Source organism: Gambusia affinis, linkage group LG07, assembly GCF_019740435.1.
Source record: "Gambusia affinis linkage group LG07, SWU_Gaff_1.0, whole genome shotgun sequence".
In the NCBI taxonomy this organism is placed as follows: domain Eukaryota; kingdom Metazoa; phylum Chordata; class Actinopteri; order Cyprinodontiformes; family Poeciliidae; genus Gambusia; species Gambusia affinis.
Window position 1 is genome coordinate 12,374,746 of NC_057874.1, and position 21,059 is coordinate 12,395,804.

Here is a 21,059-nt window from a genome sequence, read left to right on the forward strand (position 1 = left end):
CCATCGACATCCCTAAATGCAAAATCTAACGTCACCTTGTTAGTATATATACACTTGTGTGTAATTTAATCTCAGTATGAAGTTGTTCTTTTAGCACCTCAGAAGCTTGTTAGCAAATATCAGTGAACAGGCATTATTTAGAAGACAGAAATACAACAGAGAGGTCAGAGATAAAGTTGTGGAGAAATTTAAATCCGAATTAGAGTTTAAAACAATTTTCCAAGCTTTTAATATCTCAAAGCACAGTTCAATCCATCATCTGAAAGAGCCTGGCAGACATGGCTGTAAACTTGGACCAGGCTGGGAAAAGTCAGCATTAATCGGAGAATCAACCACGAGGTCCGGGATAAGTCAGGAGCCGCAAGCCAAATTTATCCATAAGCATTTTTAAAACAACAAAATTGACCAAAGTGCTGAACAGTCTTCATATGCAAACAGCAAACTGAGTCTAAAAATGTGTTTCGTAGAAGATTTACAGTCATATTGAACACATAATCCCCTCTGTGAAATGTTGGTGGCAACATCATGCTGTGGGAAGGCTTGTCTTCAGCGGAGACAGGGAAGCAACAAAATACAGAGCAATCCTAAAATAATCTGTCCTGCAGGGATTTACAGCCAGAGTTACAGCTGAAGCACCGCAGCTGAAGGAAGGTGTCTTTAAAATGTTGGTTCAGTGAGACTGAAGATTAAAGCTGCAGTTTGTAACTTTTACAAAAAAGTTCAATTTAAAACTGTCACCACGTTGTGAGAGTATAATATGAGAGAGATAATATCCTCCCCAACCTACTACTGCAGTCTGCACCGCTCCCGGTCAAAAACGACCAATCAGAGTCAGGGGGAGGGCCTTAGCGCTGTCAATCATCCTCCTGTATGATGCTGAATAAGCTAATGGTGGAAAAACGTTTTACTCTGACAGAAAACTGTTTGGTTGCTATGCTAACTGACCTTAGCATTTGTGGCAGGCTATGTTGTGGTGAACCAGTTTAGCTTAGCAAAGAGCAAGCGGGATGGGGTGAGCATGAGAGTGATTGACAGCGCTAAAACCCTCCTCCTCGCTCTGATTGGTTGTTCCTGACTGAGTGGTGTATTTCTGCAGTTAGCACTGGGATCACTGTGAGACAGCAGAGGAGCTAGATTTTTTACTAAATATCTATTTTATATCACACTATCACCACATAATGATAATTTTAACAGATATGTAAAAAAAAACAAAAACATTTTTTAACAAAAGTTACGTACTGCAGCTTTAATTCTTATTTTAAAAAACTTATTTTTCTCCCAGTTCACAATTATACGCTACTTTGTGTTTTTGTATCATATAAATCAGATTTTAATAAACCTTTCACGTGAATGAGGACATCTGAAAGGCCTGCAGCAGCTCGACGTCAACCCATCTGTTTAAGCCTGGGACGACACTCATGACTTAGTGTGATAAGGTTTCCTCATTAGTAGAGTCGGACTGAATAATGCAGACAGGTGCATTGTTGTAGCCAATAGGCCAGGTGCTAATATGGCTGTCTGAGGGTGCAGGGTCAGATGCAGCATGACTTTAATGGATGTCGCCATGGGAGGATGAAACCAGACCACTGGGCTCATGTTGCAAACCATCCTGCATGTCTGCGGGAGAGTTTGGGTGCTGCTCCATTGGGGATTTATAGCAAAGTTTTAAGATGTTTACAAGGCTGTTAATTATAAAAATTTATTGCAAGCCTTTAATTTACACAGCTCACGACACTGTGGTCTTTGAAGCTCTAATAAGCTTTTATTATTCAAATATATGCGAAGGGAAAAGTCATGGTCTGAGGGCTTCATCAAAGTCATAATGAAAGGCTCTTCATTTTCTGGAGTTCACTTCGTGCGTTCCTCAAGACGTCTTGAGGTTTTAAAACCAAACAAATATTGTCAAAATATATGTTAGTTATTGTATCTAATTGTTGGAATATTGTGAAGTTAGGAAGATAATTAAGGGAACAACATTAAATCAATAAACAGCTGGTTATTGTTACATAAGTCAAGAAGAAGAAAAAGAATAAGTTTTATTTATATAGCAGTTTTTCAGCAACAAGGCTGTTTAAAGTGCTTTGAATGAATTAGAAGAAAAACAAAAACACAAGCACAATAATAAAAAAAAATACACTTTAAAATGTTCCAGGTGTTGCTAGTCTGAAAGTCTTAGGAGCCATATAGATGTTTTATAGATAATTGTGAAGTTTTCTTTCTTTCTTAATTAAGAATCATGAACTCTGACCTTAAGTTGTGACCTCCTGCGAATTGTTGCTACACTCCAGCAGTAATTTTGGTTGGCTGTGCATTTCTGGGAAGATTCATCACTTTTCCATGATTTCTCTATTTGAGGTGAATGGATCCACTTTTCTTTGAATTCCAAAGCTTCTGAAATATATTTTTAACACTTTACATGTTAATTGATGTTAGTGACATTATTTTTCTTGAACCTCATCGTTTAGCCTGCTTCATGTACAGGTTTATGTACAGTTTAAAAATGAAATAATTTTTAATCTGCTTTTGTATTATTTGTCAGACTATATTTAGATCTGACAAATAAGCAGAAACATTAGAAATTTGCAACAGGGCAATTACTTCTTCGTATCATTCATTATGTCTGAACATTGCTGTGTGCTCTCAAACTATCAGTTATGAGGATTCCACAATAAAAAGTGGCAAAGAAAAAGAAACATGTTGAGTGCAAACATTTCGAGTCAAAGTATAATGACTCATTTTTGGCTGTGAGCTGTGCAGTCAGGATTACTTTATTGTGACCTCTGCCATCCTCTCATCCCTCCATCTGCCCCAAGAGGCCATAAGTGTGTCGACAGCCTTGTTAAACTAAAATTAGCTTCAGCCGCTAGCAGAGTCCAGATGAGAGTCCTGCCAAAGTTAAATGATGTCTTCATTCGATGTGTAACTCCCAAGGAAGTAGCTTTAGGCATGTGTTATAATCAGCTACTAACAGGTTAAAGTGCTTTAATATGAGGAGACGAAAGGATCATGCTTTACTTTTATCATTTACCAGGCAGTTTAGATTTAGTCTCTATGTTTTGTTTTCTGTAGCAGAGTACCGTAAACTGCTTCACAGTTTTCAATGGCGTTCCATTTTTGATTCTGAAGTGATAATTTGTGTGTCTCATGTTGTTACACATATAACAAATTGATCAGTTGTTTAGTTGGGGAGCGCTGTTTAGATAACTGGTGGAGAAACATACATAAAATAATAAACAGAAATTTTCCAATAGTACATGTAGAACATATATCTATAAGTACATCACCTTATAAGCACATAGAAACAAAAATGGACTGTAGAAGTAATGACAACTAGATGCATCCAAAAGATTATATTTAAACCCCAAAGTATTCAAACACTAGCAGACTTAAACCTAAGTAAGACATAGACACATGCTGCTTAGATATATTTATTTTTGCCAATATGTTAAGGATTATGGTGATGGCATGGAGCTCTTCAAACCTCAAACACTTGGAGGTCATTGTCAAATAATTAATGGAAACAATCAATTTAAAAGCTGCTGAGAAAATGTAAGATGGCTTCTGTTGCTAATTATCAAGAAATGTTTTCTTCTAAATAAAAACAATGAGCAACATCCTCTTTTTAAATTAATAACTAGGCTTTAAATTTCTAAAAGAATAAACTAATTAAGCTCTGGCTACCATCCCATCCTAAAAATTCTTCTGATTAAATGATTTTATTTTGATACGTGAATTTGGCTCACAAATCACATTTATAGCAGTGAACAAAACCCTAATGCTGACATAAAAATCTGAAGTAACTCTTAAGGTTTCCATATTTTAGTTCTAAAATCTTAAATCTTGCTGTTTAAAACTTTTCTTAGGTCTGTGTCACCAGACATCTTCTCAACAACAGAAGGAAAACACACAGACTGAAATTCTTGTTGTTTTGGAGATTTCAGCTACATGTCTTCCTCAGGCAGAATTCAATCGCTGAATTGCAGTTTTATTGACTTTTTGCTTCCACCACCTGGGGCTTCCTATGTGTGCATGATATTTCTGTTGTAAAGCTGCAGGAGGGACAGCTTGAAAGTCAGGAAATACAGTAGCTGGAAATAATATTAATACTCCTTCATGTTTGTCACAGTCTGTGGAATTTCAATGGATTGTATTGGGATTTTCTGTGATAGACCAACACAAAAAACATATTTTTAAAGTGGAAGTATGATTTTAATTTTTTTTTTTCCAGATAACGTCCTTTCATGTGCTTTAAGCTTTGCTGAGTAAATATTTTGCAGAACCGCCTTTTGCTGCCATTTCATCGAGATTCTTTTTGGGGTTTTGTCTCTACCAGGTCTGCAGATCTAAAGACTAACCAATATTCTTGTCCAATATTTTCTCAAAATAACTGAAGCTCAGACAGAATGGCTGAAGAGAGTCAGTGCACAACACTTTTCAGGTCTTGCAACAGATTAACAGATCAGGTCTGGACTTTGACAGGACCATTATGGCGCATTTGATCCAAACTGTTTGTGGTTCGATATTCTCTGACCATCCTCCCAGCTCCTGGTGAAGAAATGCATCCTCACAGCACAACTCTGCCACCACCAATTTACACCACGGAGCCAATCGTTGTGTACAGATGAAACTTGCCTCCCTGAATCCCCCTCCTTCTCTCCATCGCTCTTTGTGCTGCATCAAACCCGCTGGCCAGAACAAGATTAAGGGGACAGACATGTATGCCGATGTTTGCTGACGATTGCCCAAACTTTCATCAAAGCATAAAACCCCTCACAGCATCGTGTTATGTCACTTGCTCTTTGGTTCTGTTCAGAAAAAGGCAGTTATGAGTGGACCCCAGCTGATGTAGCCTCTCAGCTCTTTTTAAAGTGATCAAAGAACAGGTACTGCTACCTGAAGGTGCTTTCTTAGCCTTACCTGAACCCCACATCTGCTGCCTCAGGACTTCACGTTGTTCAAACTGATTTAGATCCGATCTCCCCAGCTCCAGAACTCAGTGCGTCAGCCAGCATAAAGTACAGTAGAATGGATACGTCCGCGTAGAGTGGAGCAAAGAAAGTATTCTCACGTTGTTTTGGGTGGATAAATCACGTAGCACTCAGCCACATGAATGCAGATCTTCCACCAGTCAGCTGGAGAGTGTGGAGAGAAACATTGTGTGCAGGCAGCCACATGCCTTCAGTGAAGCCGCATCAAACAACAAGCATCTGCATGTTCATCTTCCTTTCACACAGTTTATCCTCCTTCCTTAAGTTTGTCTCAAAGCCTCTTAAGAGTCTGTATTTCCCTCTTGCTTTCCCTTTATGCCATCACCTCCTTCCCAGGATTGAAGGAAACAAGTGCACAAGATTCCAGGCTAATTCTGCTTCTTAGGACAGGGGAACCTAATATGTGAGGACAACTGTGGAAGGGGGGAGATACAGGCAGAGCGAGAGAGAGGGAATGTAAGGGGAAGGAGGGGCTGAACAGAGGAGGGAAAACCCAGCAACGGATGGCAGATCAAAGAAAATAGGGATTGCAGACTGGGTGCAGGAGGATGTTGAGTCACTGAAACTAGACTTAAAGATTCCAGTTGAAGAAGGAAATGCAAAAATGACTTGGTAGACACAGAGATGAACTACAGACTGTAATTCATCTATGAGTTTCTAGGTACATTCTCCAGCCTGACAAGTTTTTATCATCTGATTTAATGAATTTTTAGTGACTAAAAAGGTGAGGAGATTTTCTGCAGGACTGAAACATGGAGCAAAAGATCAGCACATGAAGCATGAGTGTAAGCGAAACTTACACACACAAAGCAATGCTGAAAATTAAATACACAACTTTGACATTAAAACAGTCCCCCAAACCTTGTAAACTTGATACTGTGGGAGTTCTCTGTCCCCACATGTCAATTCCTCCTCGCTGCCAGTTAAGGTGTAGATTCAGATCAGATATCTGAAATGTGCTTGCATGTGTCATTTTAAAGAGGTACGTAAGGAGAGAGTGAAGGAGTAGAAGACGAGAGCCAAGGTGAAACCAACAAGTAAATGTCAATCTATATAGGACAGTCTCAGCTCCTCTAAGCTTTGATGCAAAGTGGGAAATCAATATGTGGTTGAGTTTAATCTTACAGAAATATAAACATGTGATAGTGGCCTTTTGTGTAAATGGAAATAAAACAATTGTCCTGTTGGTTAGGCCGGGTTCCCATTGCACTTTTAAAGATGCATCCATTTAAACTCATATTTCCCTTTCATTTCAGGCACACACCCATTTGAAAAATGCGAACTCCCAGAAAACAGATGCACCAGCTCCGTCTGGCAACGTGCCGTGTAGAGGTTAGGTTCAGGGACAGCATGGAAGGACGGCAAACTGGAGCTGTAAGCACATTTTGTCAGGGGACACAGTTACACACTAACACACAGACACACAAAGATGTGTCTCCATCACTTAAAAACAAATTACACACACTTGCATAAATTTCCTAGAGTCTTACCCAACCATTTGCATAGCCCTATCTCTTAACCAGTTCTTATTATAATGCCCCACAGACCATTTTATATTCTGGCTAAAATGGAGAAGGGCTTAAAATAGGCCTGTAAACATGTTTATGTCCTGACACCATTGTTGGTGTAAAGACAGCTGACCACGCTGCTCTCTCCAAACAATTTTGTCTCTCTCTCAGTCATAAAACTTTTACATGAATACTCAACATAACATCTGCAAGGCTTTGCAGGAAGCTACATTCCTCTGTCTCTGATCTATATATGGCTTGGTAGTGTTTACGCCCTTCAAATGCAGAGCCGTGACATAACTTCTGTCATTTATATGACAGCTGAATACCCAAAGTATACTGATAAATCTTTATTATTATGTCTACTTTGGGTTATATGTGTAGATCGGCCTTTATATTTGATGCATAATCCACATAAAACTGGTGATTAAGGTAATTTGAATGACATTTCCTTTCCAGGGACTTTTATTTATCTAAACTAACAAATTATCTTAGAAAATGCCAAGACAAACTAGATATTTTAAAATAGAGTGACTGTGAGCCTTTTTTTTTGTCACTTATTGTAACTGTTGTTTTAAGCAACACTGAAAAACAGTGAATCTTCCCACAATATAATTCTAATAATTATCTGTCTGAGTCTTTTCCATTTGACAAATCTTAATTAAGAGTTCACAATCAGTCCCATAGCTTTTAAATAATGGCTCATTAGTTTTGGGCAGCTGCTTTTCTTCCTGGGAGAACCAGATGTGCTGCAGTGCTATTTTTTTTTATGAACAGTAACAAAATGTTTCTGTTTCAGTTTTCTCCTCTAATCACAATATTACAGATACAAAGAATTTGTTAGCATCTCTGAAACAGCAGATGTTCTCATTTTCTGTAAGAACAAATGTATTCATTTCCTTTTTATCTAAAAGATTAATTTATTCATTCCCACTGAGTGAGCTGTCATAAATATAAAAAGGAATTGAGAAAGGAAATGAAAACTCACCTAATTAAGATTTACTTTCAATGTTCACTGACTTTATTATCACCCCTGTAGCAAAATTTGTCTTGCCACCAAAAGTAATCATGGAATATCACAGAAAAACCAAACAGTTTAGACACAGAGAAAAAAAGTGTTTTAACTATATGTAATCAAGGATTTACTGTATTAATGACACAAAGGTCTGATTCCTAATAATTTATTTCAGTAAGAGACAAAAACACAAAGATGATATCTAGTTTTTGTCATGTTGTATTCTTGTTGAATGGACCCAAATACAGCAGGCAGAAGTGTCGAGTTTTAATTTAATTTTAAAAAATAAACAAACTTACATAACTCACAGGCAGCCAGGGCAGAACAAGGGAATAAATCAGCAAGGAGACTCAAGGAGAACACAGGGTAGAGCAGGGAAATAACGGAGAAGAGATGGGAGGAACCAGAAGGAACTGAGAAAGAGGTGCTTATGTACTGGGAGCTTGAATGCTGAAACAATGGACCTGGGCTGGTTAGTTAACAGGTTGCAGGTGAGAGGGGAGAGAAAGCAGAAGCAGACTGAGGAGAAGGAGAGAGAAAGAGAAAGTTGCACATGGAGAAGAGGAAGAGTACACAGGAGACTAGAAAATTGATCTAGCAGTAAAGCAAACTAAACATAATAAAGCTCAAGTCACTAGGAAAGGACTGAACTAAAGAAAACAGGAATCAAGACTGATCTAACAAAAATAAGAAACTAACACAATAATAATGAAACTAGAATCAAATCAAACTATAAAACAACCTAATTTTGTAGTTTGATTTGAGCTCAGACTGGTACTGATCTACAAGGTCCAAAGGGAAAAGACTTAAATCCTGTACTCGTGTGAGCTATTAAGTAGTAACCATTATATTTTTGCATACTGCTTGTTCAAACTATGTTTTCCAAGAATCTTTTCAGTCTATCTAGAAAATGTTTAAATATGCAGGCACAAACCCAAAATTCAACAACTTTATTTTTACAATAGGCACAATGTATTCTTTTAGATGTTGCATACCTAAAGCGAATAACCAAAATATTATATTTGTCTCCAGTATCTCTCATAATCGCAGTTATCAACTACATTCAACTCAAATGACCCGTTCTCCCTCAAACTGTGGCTGTTTTTTTTTCCCTGAAAGTACGAAAACAACTGCCTGCTTACTCTCATCCCTATTTTCCACGTCAAGGATAAAAGCGCCGACTACATCCCTCTTTCCCTGGTAGCCCTTGCGCATCACTGCTGCCTTTGAAGATTTAATCAGTCAGATTTCCTTGATTAATCCCGCTTCATGTACTTTCACAGTAAATAATTACAGATATGATTGCTTGCAGGATGAAGAGGGCAGCATGGAGATTTCTGATGAAGCGGAGTCCCCAGGTATCTTCATTAGCCTGATTATTCCAATCCAAACAAACTCCATCAGCCAGTTTACATGCAAATAGGTTAATTTTATTCAACCCCCCCCTCACCTCCCCTCGCTCTGCAGGCATGTGGTGTTTAAAAGATGATTTCCCACCAAATGTGTCCTTTTTTGAATCTGTGTTTGTGTGAATATGTTTCTGGAGATATAAAAACATCTTACTTGAATATTCAATCTGCACATTTAAATTTCTCAGCTGACCATGTTTAATAGATTATATACCATCTACACCTCAATATTTTCAGAAGCAGACGTCAGACGCTTCAAGAAGTGGTCTAACAGTGACATCTAGTGGTCAAACTCCTAAACTACTCTGCATTTACAGCACTCAACACTTGGTGGCGGTGTTTGTCTTCCTCTGTGTTCGACAGCTACACTTCTTGACATCGTTTCCCCCGGTGTTTTTATGAAATAGAATTGTTGCTCTATCAGACACTGCAGTGTTGTGCATCAGTAAACACGAAGAGAGGCAGCACTGACTGCCCCTCTTCATCAGGATTAGTGAATTAATGGAAACGTTCAGACACTGAGCCCTGATCATCAGCTTAGCAGTGTTTTATCCCAAACAGCACATCCGGCAGCGTGAGCATGTAAGATGAACATGATGCCAGACAAACCTGTGCAGACTGCAACAAATGCAACTGACATGCAGACGCTTCAAGAACAGTAAACACGTTTTTAAAATAATTGTTGTCGCGGGTGCTGGTATCTACGGAGAAGGATTAGGGCCACCGAAAAAACTTTAAAGTCAGAATTCTGACTTTAATCTCAGAATTATTACTTTAAAGTCAGAATTATTTATTTATTTTTTTTTCTCGGTGGCCCTAATCCTCTTCCATAGGTATCCATAAAAACCCTGGTAAAATGAATCTAATTGAAGCATTTTTATACTTCCTTAGATATGATTTTTTTTTTTTACTTTTTTAAAAAGGAATAGATTACAATTTGTTTCTATAGGAGAAAATTTTGATGTGACACAGAGATTTGCTTCTTTTAGGCACTAGCCAGACTTAATGAGGGCCCACATTTAACCATGCAGAGTGAACAGGGTGGCAAGGGATGCAAAAAATGTTAGAAAACTGCAGCAAAGACATTTTGGAATAAAAAACAGGAAAATGAGAACAGAGTAATAAACTGACTGGAAACAGCAAAGCAACAGATGCTCAGGAAAAACTGACACTGAGGATACAGACAATGGTTAACCAGGAGAGATTTATGAGGAGAATGTAGAGTAGCTCATGAAGGATATCAGCAAAAGGATCTTCAGTGCAACCAATATATTTTATGTTCCTTCATCAAACTGTGTTAGACGTTGGTGCTCAAAAAGGTTTATTGGGACTCCGTCTGATTCTTTGCCTTCTTTCATTTTAAATGTTTTCTGCTCTAAAGACAGCGCTTTATCAAATCCATCATTTATCATGTGAGAGCTAAACGTCCTGTCTGTGAGTGTCTGCGTGTCTGTCGACAGGAGAGATGCCCTTCTTTTGTTATTCATCTCCTCCCTTCATCACAGTCCCTGCTTTTCTTTTTTTTTTTTTTGCTTTACAAATACACTCTTACACACAGAGGCTTATACTAATCCTTGTGAAAACAAAGCGATATATTTCTCCCCACACGGATCAGGAGTGGGATGTTCATCAGTGTGTTTATCGGGATTAGGAAAATGTCTCTTATAATGCAACCTCTGACATCATACTTACAAATATCTGATCTAAAATGCTGAGCTGCTGCAACTCTGTGCAGAAATACAAAGTAAATGATGAGAAATAGAAACGATGCAACGAGTGACCATTCTCACCGCTGAGCCCTGACCCGGTGTGGCCTTGTGACCTCTTTCATTGACCTCTCTGTGGGTGGTCATTGATACTGACCAAAATCACCGCTCTCAGATCAGGTCTGTTATTTCTGCCATCCTTTTTATGTTTTCCTCTCTTTCTCTGGCTCTAACTCCAGCTCTCTCCGTGTGAATTCAATTGTATTTATGTGAGTTTTTAGTTTGCGGTCGGATGTCAGGACGGGATTATGCTGACCCGGAGTCGGTGAGGAGAAAAGTCTGCTCAGGCGGGTAGACACGTTAATCATAAAATCTTTATCTTACAATCCAGCCTCACGCATCCAGGCTTCATTAAGAGACAACCCTGGGATTAGAGCAGCTAAACCACAGAGCTGCAGAGGAAAAATGAGAGGAGAGGGATATATCTCCGTCTGTCTGACTCTTCTGACTCCCTCCATGTCCACGTATGAATGTGTGAATATTCATAAGTAACAGTGAGACTTGTCATGTAAGTATTTTGAGGTCTGAGTAAAAAGCGCTGCACAGGTTGCAATTTTTCTCAGTCGCTTTGATGAACTTCTCATGAGTTGAAATTCTCAAAACTACTCGTTCAATCTTCAAATCCTTTTGTCACCTGTGAACATCATAAAAGAAGTTTCTCATTCCTTGAACAAGTTGCAAACATTTTTTAGATATCCATATGTGTGGAAATGTACAATTCTCTGCTTTCTCCTACATTTTCAATTCCATAAATCATGTTGGTCTCTGTTGAATAGTCTCAGCCTCCACAACATTTAAGCAAATGTTTGCCGTATAAATCTTAACATGGAATCTGAATGAACAAGTTGTCCCAATATGTCAAGTATGTCAAGTATTTTTCCATGCGTTTAATTAGACATTTTTCTAAATATGTCTTGAATTGGTAAATTTCTCCCAAGTGAATTCAGAATTTCTCTTATGCAGGTAAATGTGTGAATCGTTTAATCAACCAATGATAACCAGTTTTCTGAATTAGCTCAAATTACATCTGATGAAACATAAACTGGCAAGTAAATAATATAAAGCCAAAACAAACATAAAAGTGAATATTCTAAAGCCCAAATATGGCAGAGATCAATGTGTGCATATTTACCCATGAAAGATGCAGAGTTGAATAGTTTTTCAAAAATATTTTAATGATACATTTTCCAAATAGAAACAAGAGTGAATAAGTCTAATACATAGCACAAATCCAATGCAAAAATGGCTATTTTGTCAACCTGAGAATAGTATGCTTTTCTTCTTCTAGTATACAAAAAAAATAAAAATAAATTAAGTACATCATGTTGAGAAATTTACCTTTTGATGTGTTTAAGTGCAAAACATCAAAACAGAACACAAAAAAGGAAACTGGACACAAAAACAGCTTAACAGGATCAACTAAGCAAACAAATAAAAGCATTGACAAAACATATGCAAGTAAAAAACAAACTTCATATACACTGTATTAAATTAAACAATAAATAAACATACTTTATGCAGCAGATCTCATATCACCAAAGCAAAAAGTAGAAGTGCTTACTGTACAGTACCAGAACATCTGGTCAAAATGGCTGAAGCATCAGCTGAGGACCTGAGCACTCCTTTGATCATTTGGTAATCAGTTTGGAAGATAATGTATTGGTTTCAAGTCAAGTATTTTCTAATCATACTTAGCAGTGCTAATCTACTGTGCAAATGCACCTTGTGTTTGTAAAAACCTAAAGTTACCCTAGTAGTGCTTCATGAAGAGATCGGTCAGTTTTAAAGGTGACCTACTATGCTTCCCTGAACAGGGTGAGAAACAGGATGAGGAAGGTCTATGGGTTATATAACATATATTCATCACGTTCTGAACAAAATCTTTCTTAGGTAATGAAACTTTAGTCTGCCTTGTTCTGCCTTTCTTTCAGAATGAGGTGGTTTAGGATGTCTTGCTGCTGACCTCCCTCCCCCAAACCCCCAAATCAATGTTTACTCTCAGATGTGAAAATAGCTGCAAACAGATTAACAACTATAGAACTGTACAACTTTGAAAAGCATTGGTAGAGGCTTCTGCATAATCAACAAGGATGCAACAAGTGGCTGATGACTGGTAAGTCAACCACAAAGCACTTGTCTTTTCCAGCAGCCATTGTACAGTCGTGAAACCAGCAGAGCTCCGCTTGGGTTGCTAGGTGATGGACTTTACTCAGCTGGGGTTGCTAGGTAACGATGCACTGTGACTCAAAAATGGGGTGATTTTTGAAATGGCTAATTTTCCAGTCAACAAAAAACATTATTGTCAAAAAATGTATCAGTATTTTGTTTTTGTTTTTTTTGCTCTGGCAGTTTTTAGAAGCAGTTGAGATTCAAATGGAAGTATAAAAATATTCAAAAAGTGAATTTTGCATAACAGATCCCTTTTAAAGAGGTCATGAAGGGTTCATTGCTTGGAATCAGTCAGGTTGGAGTGATTCATGAAATGGTGTATTGGATTCGCCTCAGTCTCTGTAGACTGAGGTTATTTGTCTTGGGACCATGTGCGGTGGATGGTAGGAGTCATATGGACCCTCCAAGTGGACATCATAGCTGGTCTGAGTCTGATAGAGAACCTGGTCCACGTTGGAGGGGGAGTACTGGTGTGGAGGTGGTGGGTAGTGGGGGGAAGGCTCCTGTTTGGGCACCATGTTGCTGCTGATGCTCAGAGGCGGTGTGGGGGGGCCGTCATATGGAGGGGTTCCCACACTTCCAGCATTATACTCTGGCGGAGAATGGTTCTCGCTCTGCCTTCCTTTCATGGCTCTCAGGTGAAGCATGTGAGCCGTGTCGTAGGTGCCGTACGGGGGGCTCGGCAGGCCTGGAGAGGTGTACCCGACCATGCCTCCCAGAGGATTAGGTGGTGGACGAACTCCAAGTCTGTCCTCAGGTCTCATCCCAGCACCGGGACCAGATCCAATCTGTATACATCCGGCAACCAGGTTGGTTGTGGGCTGAGAAAGCCCCTTGCAGAGTGTCTCCATGAAAGCCCTGCTCTCGGTGGAAAGCCCTCCCTCCAGGGCCTCGGACAGAGCACAGATGTAGTTGCGGGCCAGTCGCAGCGTCTCGATCTTGGAGAGTTTCTGCGTTTTGGAGTGACAGGGCATGATGCTGCGCAGGTTCTCCAGAGCATCATTCAGGCCGTGCATGCGCGAGCGTTCCCGGGCGTTTGCTTTTATACGTCTGGCACGGAAGCGTTCCTGCCGGGCTTTGGTCATTCGCTTTTTCTTGGGCCCACGTCTCCTGGATTCATTTTCGTCCTCCAGTCCTTCATCTGCATCCTCCTCGTCCTCCTCTGCATCTTCACTTCCCATCTCTCTGTTCTGCTGGGACGCTCCGCCGGCGCCGTAGTGGTGCGCTGGGACGGAGGCGCTCCCATCCGGTGAGCTCACATCTCCATCCATCCACTGCAGGGGGCTGATGACCTCCTCTCCCTCTGCTAGTCTCACATATGGCTTAATCATCATGATGTTCTGCAAACAAGAGCTTTGTCAACCACATATGCTTTTGCAAAGGTTAAAACATTTTAAATCAGATATGTACTTTAAATTTGACCAATCTTTTAATGTTCTAAAAACGTTTGGGGGGTGGGGTGTTTTCATTGTACTGTTTATAATTTATTGTGATAAATTTCTTATTATGACAATAATTCTGATTTATCATTGTCATAAGTTCCAATTAAAGATATATAAAACCGCCCAAAATTTTTCATAATATCATGATTGTTATTTTTGATGATTTTTTCCACCATTTGTTCAATAAGAATTTCAGAAAATGTAAAATTTACTCCCATTACTGTGAGCAGCTTAGAGACAGAGACTTTTGAAATGTAACTTGTGTCCTAAAGAAGCTCATTACAAATAGATATGTTTCTCAAGACATTATTGTTGTGCCGTGCAGGCAAAGCCAAACAATATAAAATAAAACGAAGTCAAAAATTGTTTTTTGTCAACATTTTTATCCTTATTACAATGGTACCACAAAATATTTTGATAAAACTTAAAGTCGATATCGCCTACCCCTTACCAAAATAAATCATGCTTACTGAATGCCTTGAATACAGAAAGATATATTTTTGTGAGATGCAACTAGCTCAAAAATTTACATACACTACCTTCTGGCTGTTTTAGACTTTATGACTTTGAGTATCCATCCTCACAATAATCAGCTGTAATTTTGGTCAATTCCTCCTGACGGAACGACTCTAACTCTCAGTTTTGCAGGCTCTTCCTCAGACTGATCTTTTCAACAACGTACATAACTTTTCTTTGGGAATAAGATTTGAGATAGCTACTCTGAAACATGCATTACTTAAAGTTATTGGTGATTTTAAATACCAATTTATTCCAATTTCAACATTTGGTACTTCATCATGTCTACAAAAGTTAGGGTCTTTATTGCTGACTGCCTTTGCATTATTATTTTTGTAATAAAGGCTTTTCCCAGACTTCCATCCATCCATCCTTTTTCTGTTCACCCTTGTCGTCCCTAATGGGGTCGGGAGGGTTGCTGGTTCCAATCTCCAGCTACATTCCGGGCGAGAGGCGGGGTCACCCTGGACAGGTCGCCAGTCCGTCACAGTTTTCCCAGACTTTTGTTAATGAAATATTATCCAGACATGTTCTTGGCCTTAAAAACCCATTAAACTGTGATAAAGGCTTTTCCAAATTACGTAAAGGCATCTTACTGTATGTGGGCTTCTGAATTTGAATAAAGTGAAACAAAAGGGGTTTTTTTGTTTCTTTTTTTTAAATCTGTCTCATTATCCTGGCATTTAGCAAATAAAAGCAATGCTGTTAATCCTAACTGGCCTGAAAAAAAAAAAAAAGATTATTATGACTTAATGTCAGACAGTAAAAAAAATAAATTGCTGTCTTTTGATGAAGTTCCTGGATATTTATGGTTTTGTCTGTGTTTATTGTTAAAACTCCTTTTTGTTGTTGTTTGTTTTTGGGGAAGAATGTCCCATGCAAAGTCAGATTATTGTAATTTCTAACTTGTGCCGTTAGAGCAGCTCTACATGGATCTGTTTCTGGGTCTGTTTTTATGCATCATGTTTAATTTTTTTCTTAGAGCTCAACAGCTACTAAGTTAATACCATGAGCTTATGTAGCTCATGTTGTTGGTTTTTCCAAGAAAAAGATTTTCACTGCACAATTTTGCTTTCATATCCAAATAGCAAAGTTACCGATGTCAACAGATCAGAAACTGAAATTGCTTTTGCAGAGGATTTAATTTCTCTTGCGTTTTCTTGAACTCAAAAGCAATGCATGGAAACTGGGTTTGCTTGCACAGATTATACATAATAAAAGAAATACTGTTTATGAGATGTCATATTTGGTTACACAACAAAGTTAAAATGCAACATTTCTTTAGATTTTTAAAAAACACAAATGTTTTGGTGGATGTTTTGTAAAAAATGAAAAAAATGTAGCTAAACATTTAAATTTCAACTGTTATTTATCATTTTGTCCATATTTGAACAAATAAAATATTTTTCTTTCTGTCTGGAAAAAGTAACACTCAGTGGCAAAACTCACAAGTGACAAAATGATCTTAAAAGGTTATAGTTTGGAGTTTTATATAGTATTATATTTAATACATTAAAAAAATAATAATATAAGTGATCATAAGAGTGTGGGATATTATTATTTGAGAAAGATGATGTGTGAGGTATTTGGTTTTTTGGGTTCACTACATGAATATTTTAAATAGTGATGGACTCCCATTCAGACGTTTTCTTCCTGCTCCTTTTTAATCAACTCACCAGATCTTGTTCATCATATATATAAATTTATTTTAATGATTTGTGGAGTGAAATGATTTATTGGTAGATGTAGACTGAAATGAGCTCAGTAAAACAAAACAAAACCGAGCTGACAGGAACAATCTCTGCCTTTATTTTCAAATCATTTGCATTATGATAGATAGCTTTTGCTGGCATATCAATCTCTTTGGTATAATAAATGTCAGCTTTATATTTAAGTTTACAAATGAATAATTTTTTTAACAGAAATAAAGTTTGAAGTATTTAAAATATCTTGTGTTGCAATAACAAGGATGAACCTTTCAGTTTATTTATACACCAATTAAAGGAACAACAATCGGTAGGTAGTTGAATATTTGTTTACTAAGCAAAATCTTTTGTCTAATAACTTCATTTTATTTAGCACAAATGAAGGAGAATTAGATTTTTTTACAGGTTATAGGCCAATGTGCAATAAAGTGTTTGTGAAATATCTAAAAAAGGATGTACTCCTTTAGAAGTAAATCCTAAATAATTAACATAATTAATAATTTCAATTATTAATAGTAACTAGTCATTGCGTAAAAGATAATAATTAGTCGGTAATGGCCTGTTTCAGCACCGGACAGCTCCTCCCTCCCTGCCCACAGGTGCTTCTCTGAAACTTAATTCAAAACCTAAAATATAAGAAATATTCTGTAAATTAATAGATTCTGTGTGTTTTTTTTAAATGAATCTATTGTCTGCTGTGCGCACTGTCACCCCCCCCCACCCCCACCCCCAACCCCTGCTCGGGGTCAGCCTAATCCCGGTCATTTTGTGAACTGGTAATGCTGCAGCAAGATAAAGTCACTGACAGGACTTCAAACTGGGGCAGCGCAGGATTTACTCAGTGGATGAAGCGGCGACCACGAGGATTAGGCGAAACACTGACATCCTCCAGATCACTGGCCTAACAGAGGGCTCCGGCTGAATTAAAACAGGCATTTTGGCTATTATGCGTCGTGTTTGGTAAATGCAAAATAACTAAACCTTAAATACAGATTTTCCTATGATTTTACTAAGGCTTCTTGGCTCGCATTTCTATTTCCTCCCCCCCCCCCCCCTTGCATATAGTTAGTGCAAATTCAAACGAGAACAAACAAACTAATTATGATGGAAACTCTATGAAATCTGAGTGTTTGAAAGTATTATTTTAAAGCCTACCTGCTCCTTTGGTTCCCTCTTAAGGAAGGTTTTCAGGCCCTTTTTGCTCTGAACCCGGATCACAGTTTGCTGTCTGCGCACATCAATCAGCGCTAAAGTTGTGACCTGAAGCAGAGCAGTCCTTCACTGTGCGGGTCACTCCACAGGGGCTCCTGGTTTTAGCTTCCACGTCAGGCTCCTCCTCCCACTCCCACCCAACTCCTTTTGACGCGCTGAAGATCGCGCGTGTCCGGCCCGTGGCTCAACGCGCCCCCATCGCCCACCCGCCCCCGTGGCGCTCCGCTCGTCGTGCATGCGTGTGTGGGTTTATGTGCATGTGTCTTTGGGAGTTGCGCAAAAGCTCTCCGAGATTGTGCAGACAGACAAACAGGAGAGGCCCAGGCTTTTGTTGCCTTGCGAGGGCGGCCGCTAAATCCGCAGCGCGGCCGCATTGAGCGGAGGGGAGACGCGCTCAGCAGTCTGAGCCTAACTGTATGTGACAGCTTGAAGTTGCGTGTGAGCAGGTGTTTGCTCCATCCATCCCAATGCAGAGCGGAGATAGACTATGTCGAACAAGTTCAGTTCTCTCCCTGAGGGGTTGCTCTGACCAGAAGGACCACATAGGCGCATGAGACGCGCATTTATGGCCGATTTGACTTTAGGGACCCCCGACTCTCTGCAGTGAAGAAGATGAGATCCGGGGTGGAGGGTTATAACGTTGTCAATAAAAGGCGGTTTATTATTGTTTACTCTTTGAGAAATTCTAAAGCACAGAAATCTACTCTCAAAAATGTGGAACATGCATACCCACAATTTACATTCACTTGGATTCCTGAAAGCTCCATTTTACTAAATTAAAACACAAACCAAAGATAAATAAGCATTCAGCTCCTAAGCTTTTTTCTCAGTTTTTGTGCATCAATCAAACTTTTCAAAATTGGGTTAAAGGGAATAAAATGTCTCTTGTAGTGGAGAAACTCATTGCATGTATTGCTCAGGTGTGAGTTTAACTCACTAACCTTAAAGTATTGAAGGTTCTTGGGTTCCTTTCTCTGGATGCTCAGTTTATGTGACATTAACATTCTAGCAGTTTGTTTACATTATTTCATTGAAAGGAATCAAATGTTTTCTCCGCTGTGTTTGGGGCTATTTTTCTCCATCAATTCCAAATTTCCTTCGGCTGTGTGAAGTCTGTCAGGACTAAATGCTGTAAGACAACCCAGATCATAATGCTCCCACCTGCAAGCTTCACTTCTGGCACTGTGTTTTGGGGTCGGAGTTCAGAACCATTTTTCAAGACATTGAAGCTCTCAGTAAGCTCCAAACCTATACGTACAATACCTATAAGAATAATCCAACATATTCTTTTTTTCCCCACCAGGGGGTCTTTTTGTGGGCTCTAGTGTCCCTTATTTGAAAGTAGGCTGACAGGAAGGGGGGAAGACATGCGGCAAATGTCATCGGGTCCGGGAATCGAACCCGCGGCCATCGAGGACTCGAGGCCTCCAAATGCGGGTCGCGCTATCCCCTACGCCACCACAGCACGCCCCTAATCCAACATATTCTAACAAACATCATTCAACTACATATTTGAATTGTGCTATAAGTGATGTATGTTTCATGACATGTGATTTCAAAAATAAAAAGGTTTGTGTGATCCAAATTTCTTGCATTGGTGATTATCCCAATTGGTTTTTTAAAGAACCAAATGGCTGATTTTTCTTTAAACATCACATGACTTATATTCATTAAATTAATGTATGACCTCTTTGACAGGCACCAGCGGCCCTCCCAACCCCATTAGGGACAAAGGGTGAATAGAAAATGGATGGATGGATGGATGGATGGATGGATGGATGGATGGATGGATGGATGGATGGATGGATGGATGGATGGATGGATGGATGGATGGGTGGGTGGATGGATGGATGGATGGATGGATGGATGGATGACCTCTTTGACGTTGAGAAATGTGCAAATAATTCTATTTAACATTTTGTGGGCAAACAATTTACAATAGAAATATTTCCATGATAGAAATAAGAAATTGTTTAGACTGCTTCAAGTATTTGAATGTTTGGTAAAACTTCTGAAACCTTTAATGTTTTTTTGTTTGTTTGTTTTGTTTTGTTTTTCTCAGTTTTCAGGAAATTGTTCAATGAGTAAAACATCTTTAGGTTTGAAATACTGATTCAAAGTCAAAACTGTGACTGTGTGTGCCGGACGTAAAAACACAGAAATGCGTGACAGGCTAGCTGGGTAACGATTTGGTCCATAAATGAAAACTATGCTCTCCTACTCCTGTCTCATTCCCCAGCCGACCACCTTCCCCTCCGCTCCTCCCCCTGCATCCTTTCCTGTCGTACTCCACACCTGCAGCCTGAGATGGGAATAGCAGAGCCCGGCGTCTGCATCCCCGGAGACGAAGCAGCAGGGGAGCATGATGGCTGAGGCTCAGTGCCTCCACTGCACATGCTGGCTTCATGGTTTTTAAATATAATTTTTTATTTGCATCAGAAAATATACATTTACTAGCTTTTCAAAACTTACCTTTGTTTATTTACTTCTTTTTTTTTTTTTCGAGGTAGACCCACTTTAGAGTTTAGTCATCATGCTCCACAGGTGCTGCTTGAGAGTAGAGCTGTATCCGTCCCGTGAAGTCCCCTGGTTCTTCCTCAGTGTCCACACATGATGAAGTCCTGCTGCAGATGGCCGACTCTCTCTGTGACTCAGATGCCCATCCGCTCTCCCTCGGCTGCTCCGTCCTTTCCTTACCTTTGTCAGGATATGAATTTAGTTTATCTCCTAAAATTGAATGACATATAAAACTTCACTTCAGTACACACACAAACATGACCCCCCTGTTAATTCCCAGAGTGTTTGAGTGTGACAGTGGGGGGAAAGTGGGTTTTGTCCATCTGTCATACTGGAAATCCTTTGAGAGAAGCCAGACAAACTGTGTGGAGGGTACAGGAGTGTGCAGATATGACTGCTCTCAATAAAAAAGTATCGCAGAAGTATCTATGCCCCTTAAACTGTTAGGGGAAATGTATGAATTTACATGATAAACATAAAACAGAAGGAAAATAATACATTTTCCACACAATAAAAGTAAAAAATTGCATTTATATCCATCTCTCTTTACTCTGATACCTCTAAATATGTAAAAATTAAGTAAACTTTGCAGTGGCACCATCATGCAGAGGGGATTATTTTCTACAGTAACTTCAAGGAAGCTGGTAAAATTTCATTGGAATAACGCATCATCTATTGTTAGAAAAACTTTGGCAAAACTACAAACCACATGAAGACATGGCCATCCACTTGAACTGACCATGACAGATTAAACAGACAAGAGGCTCATAGTAACTCTGGAGGAGCTGCAAGGAAGGAAGAAGTAAGAACC

General features: G+C 39.1%; 2 protein-coding genes across 2 annotated transcripts in view; both read right to left on the reverse strand.

Moving 5' to 3' along the window:
- LOC122834734 (zinc finger protein 385A-like) overlaps nucleotides 1-5,324 on the reverse strand; it is a 39,734-nt gene extending 34,410 nt beyond the window's left edge. The window contains exon 1 of the mRNA XM_044123438.1: nucleotides 4,918-5,324. Coding sequence (XP_043979373.1) covers nucleotides 4,918-4,930 — 13 coding nt within the window. The 5' untranslated portion in view covers nucleotides 4,931-5,324. The remainder of the gene's footprint in view (nucleotides 1-4,917) is intronic.
- Nucleotides 5,325-11,841: 6,517 nt separating this feature from the next.
- LOC122834735 (neurogenic differentiation factor 4-like) lies at nucleotides 11,842-17,804 on the reverse strand. The gene is made up of 2 exons (XM_044123441.1): nucleotides 17,675-17,804; nucleotides 11,842-14,195 (listed from the first exon to the last, which is right to left on the reverse strand). Exon 2 carries the CDS (start codon nucleotides 14,187-14,189, stop codon nucleotides 13,188-13,190), a length of 1,002 nt encoding a protein of 333 aa, XP_043979376.1. The 5' UTR covers nucleotides 14,190-14,195; nucleotides 17,675-17,804; the 3' UTR covers nucleotides 11,842-13,187.
- Nucleotides 17,805-21,059: the final 3,255 nt, after the last annotated feature.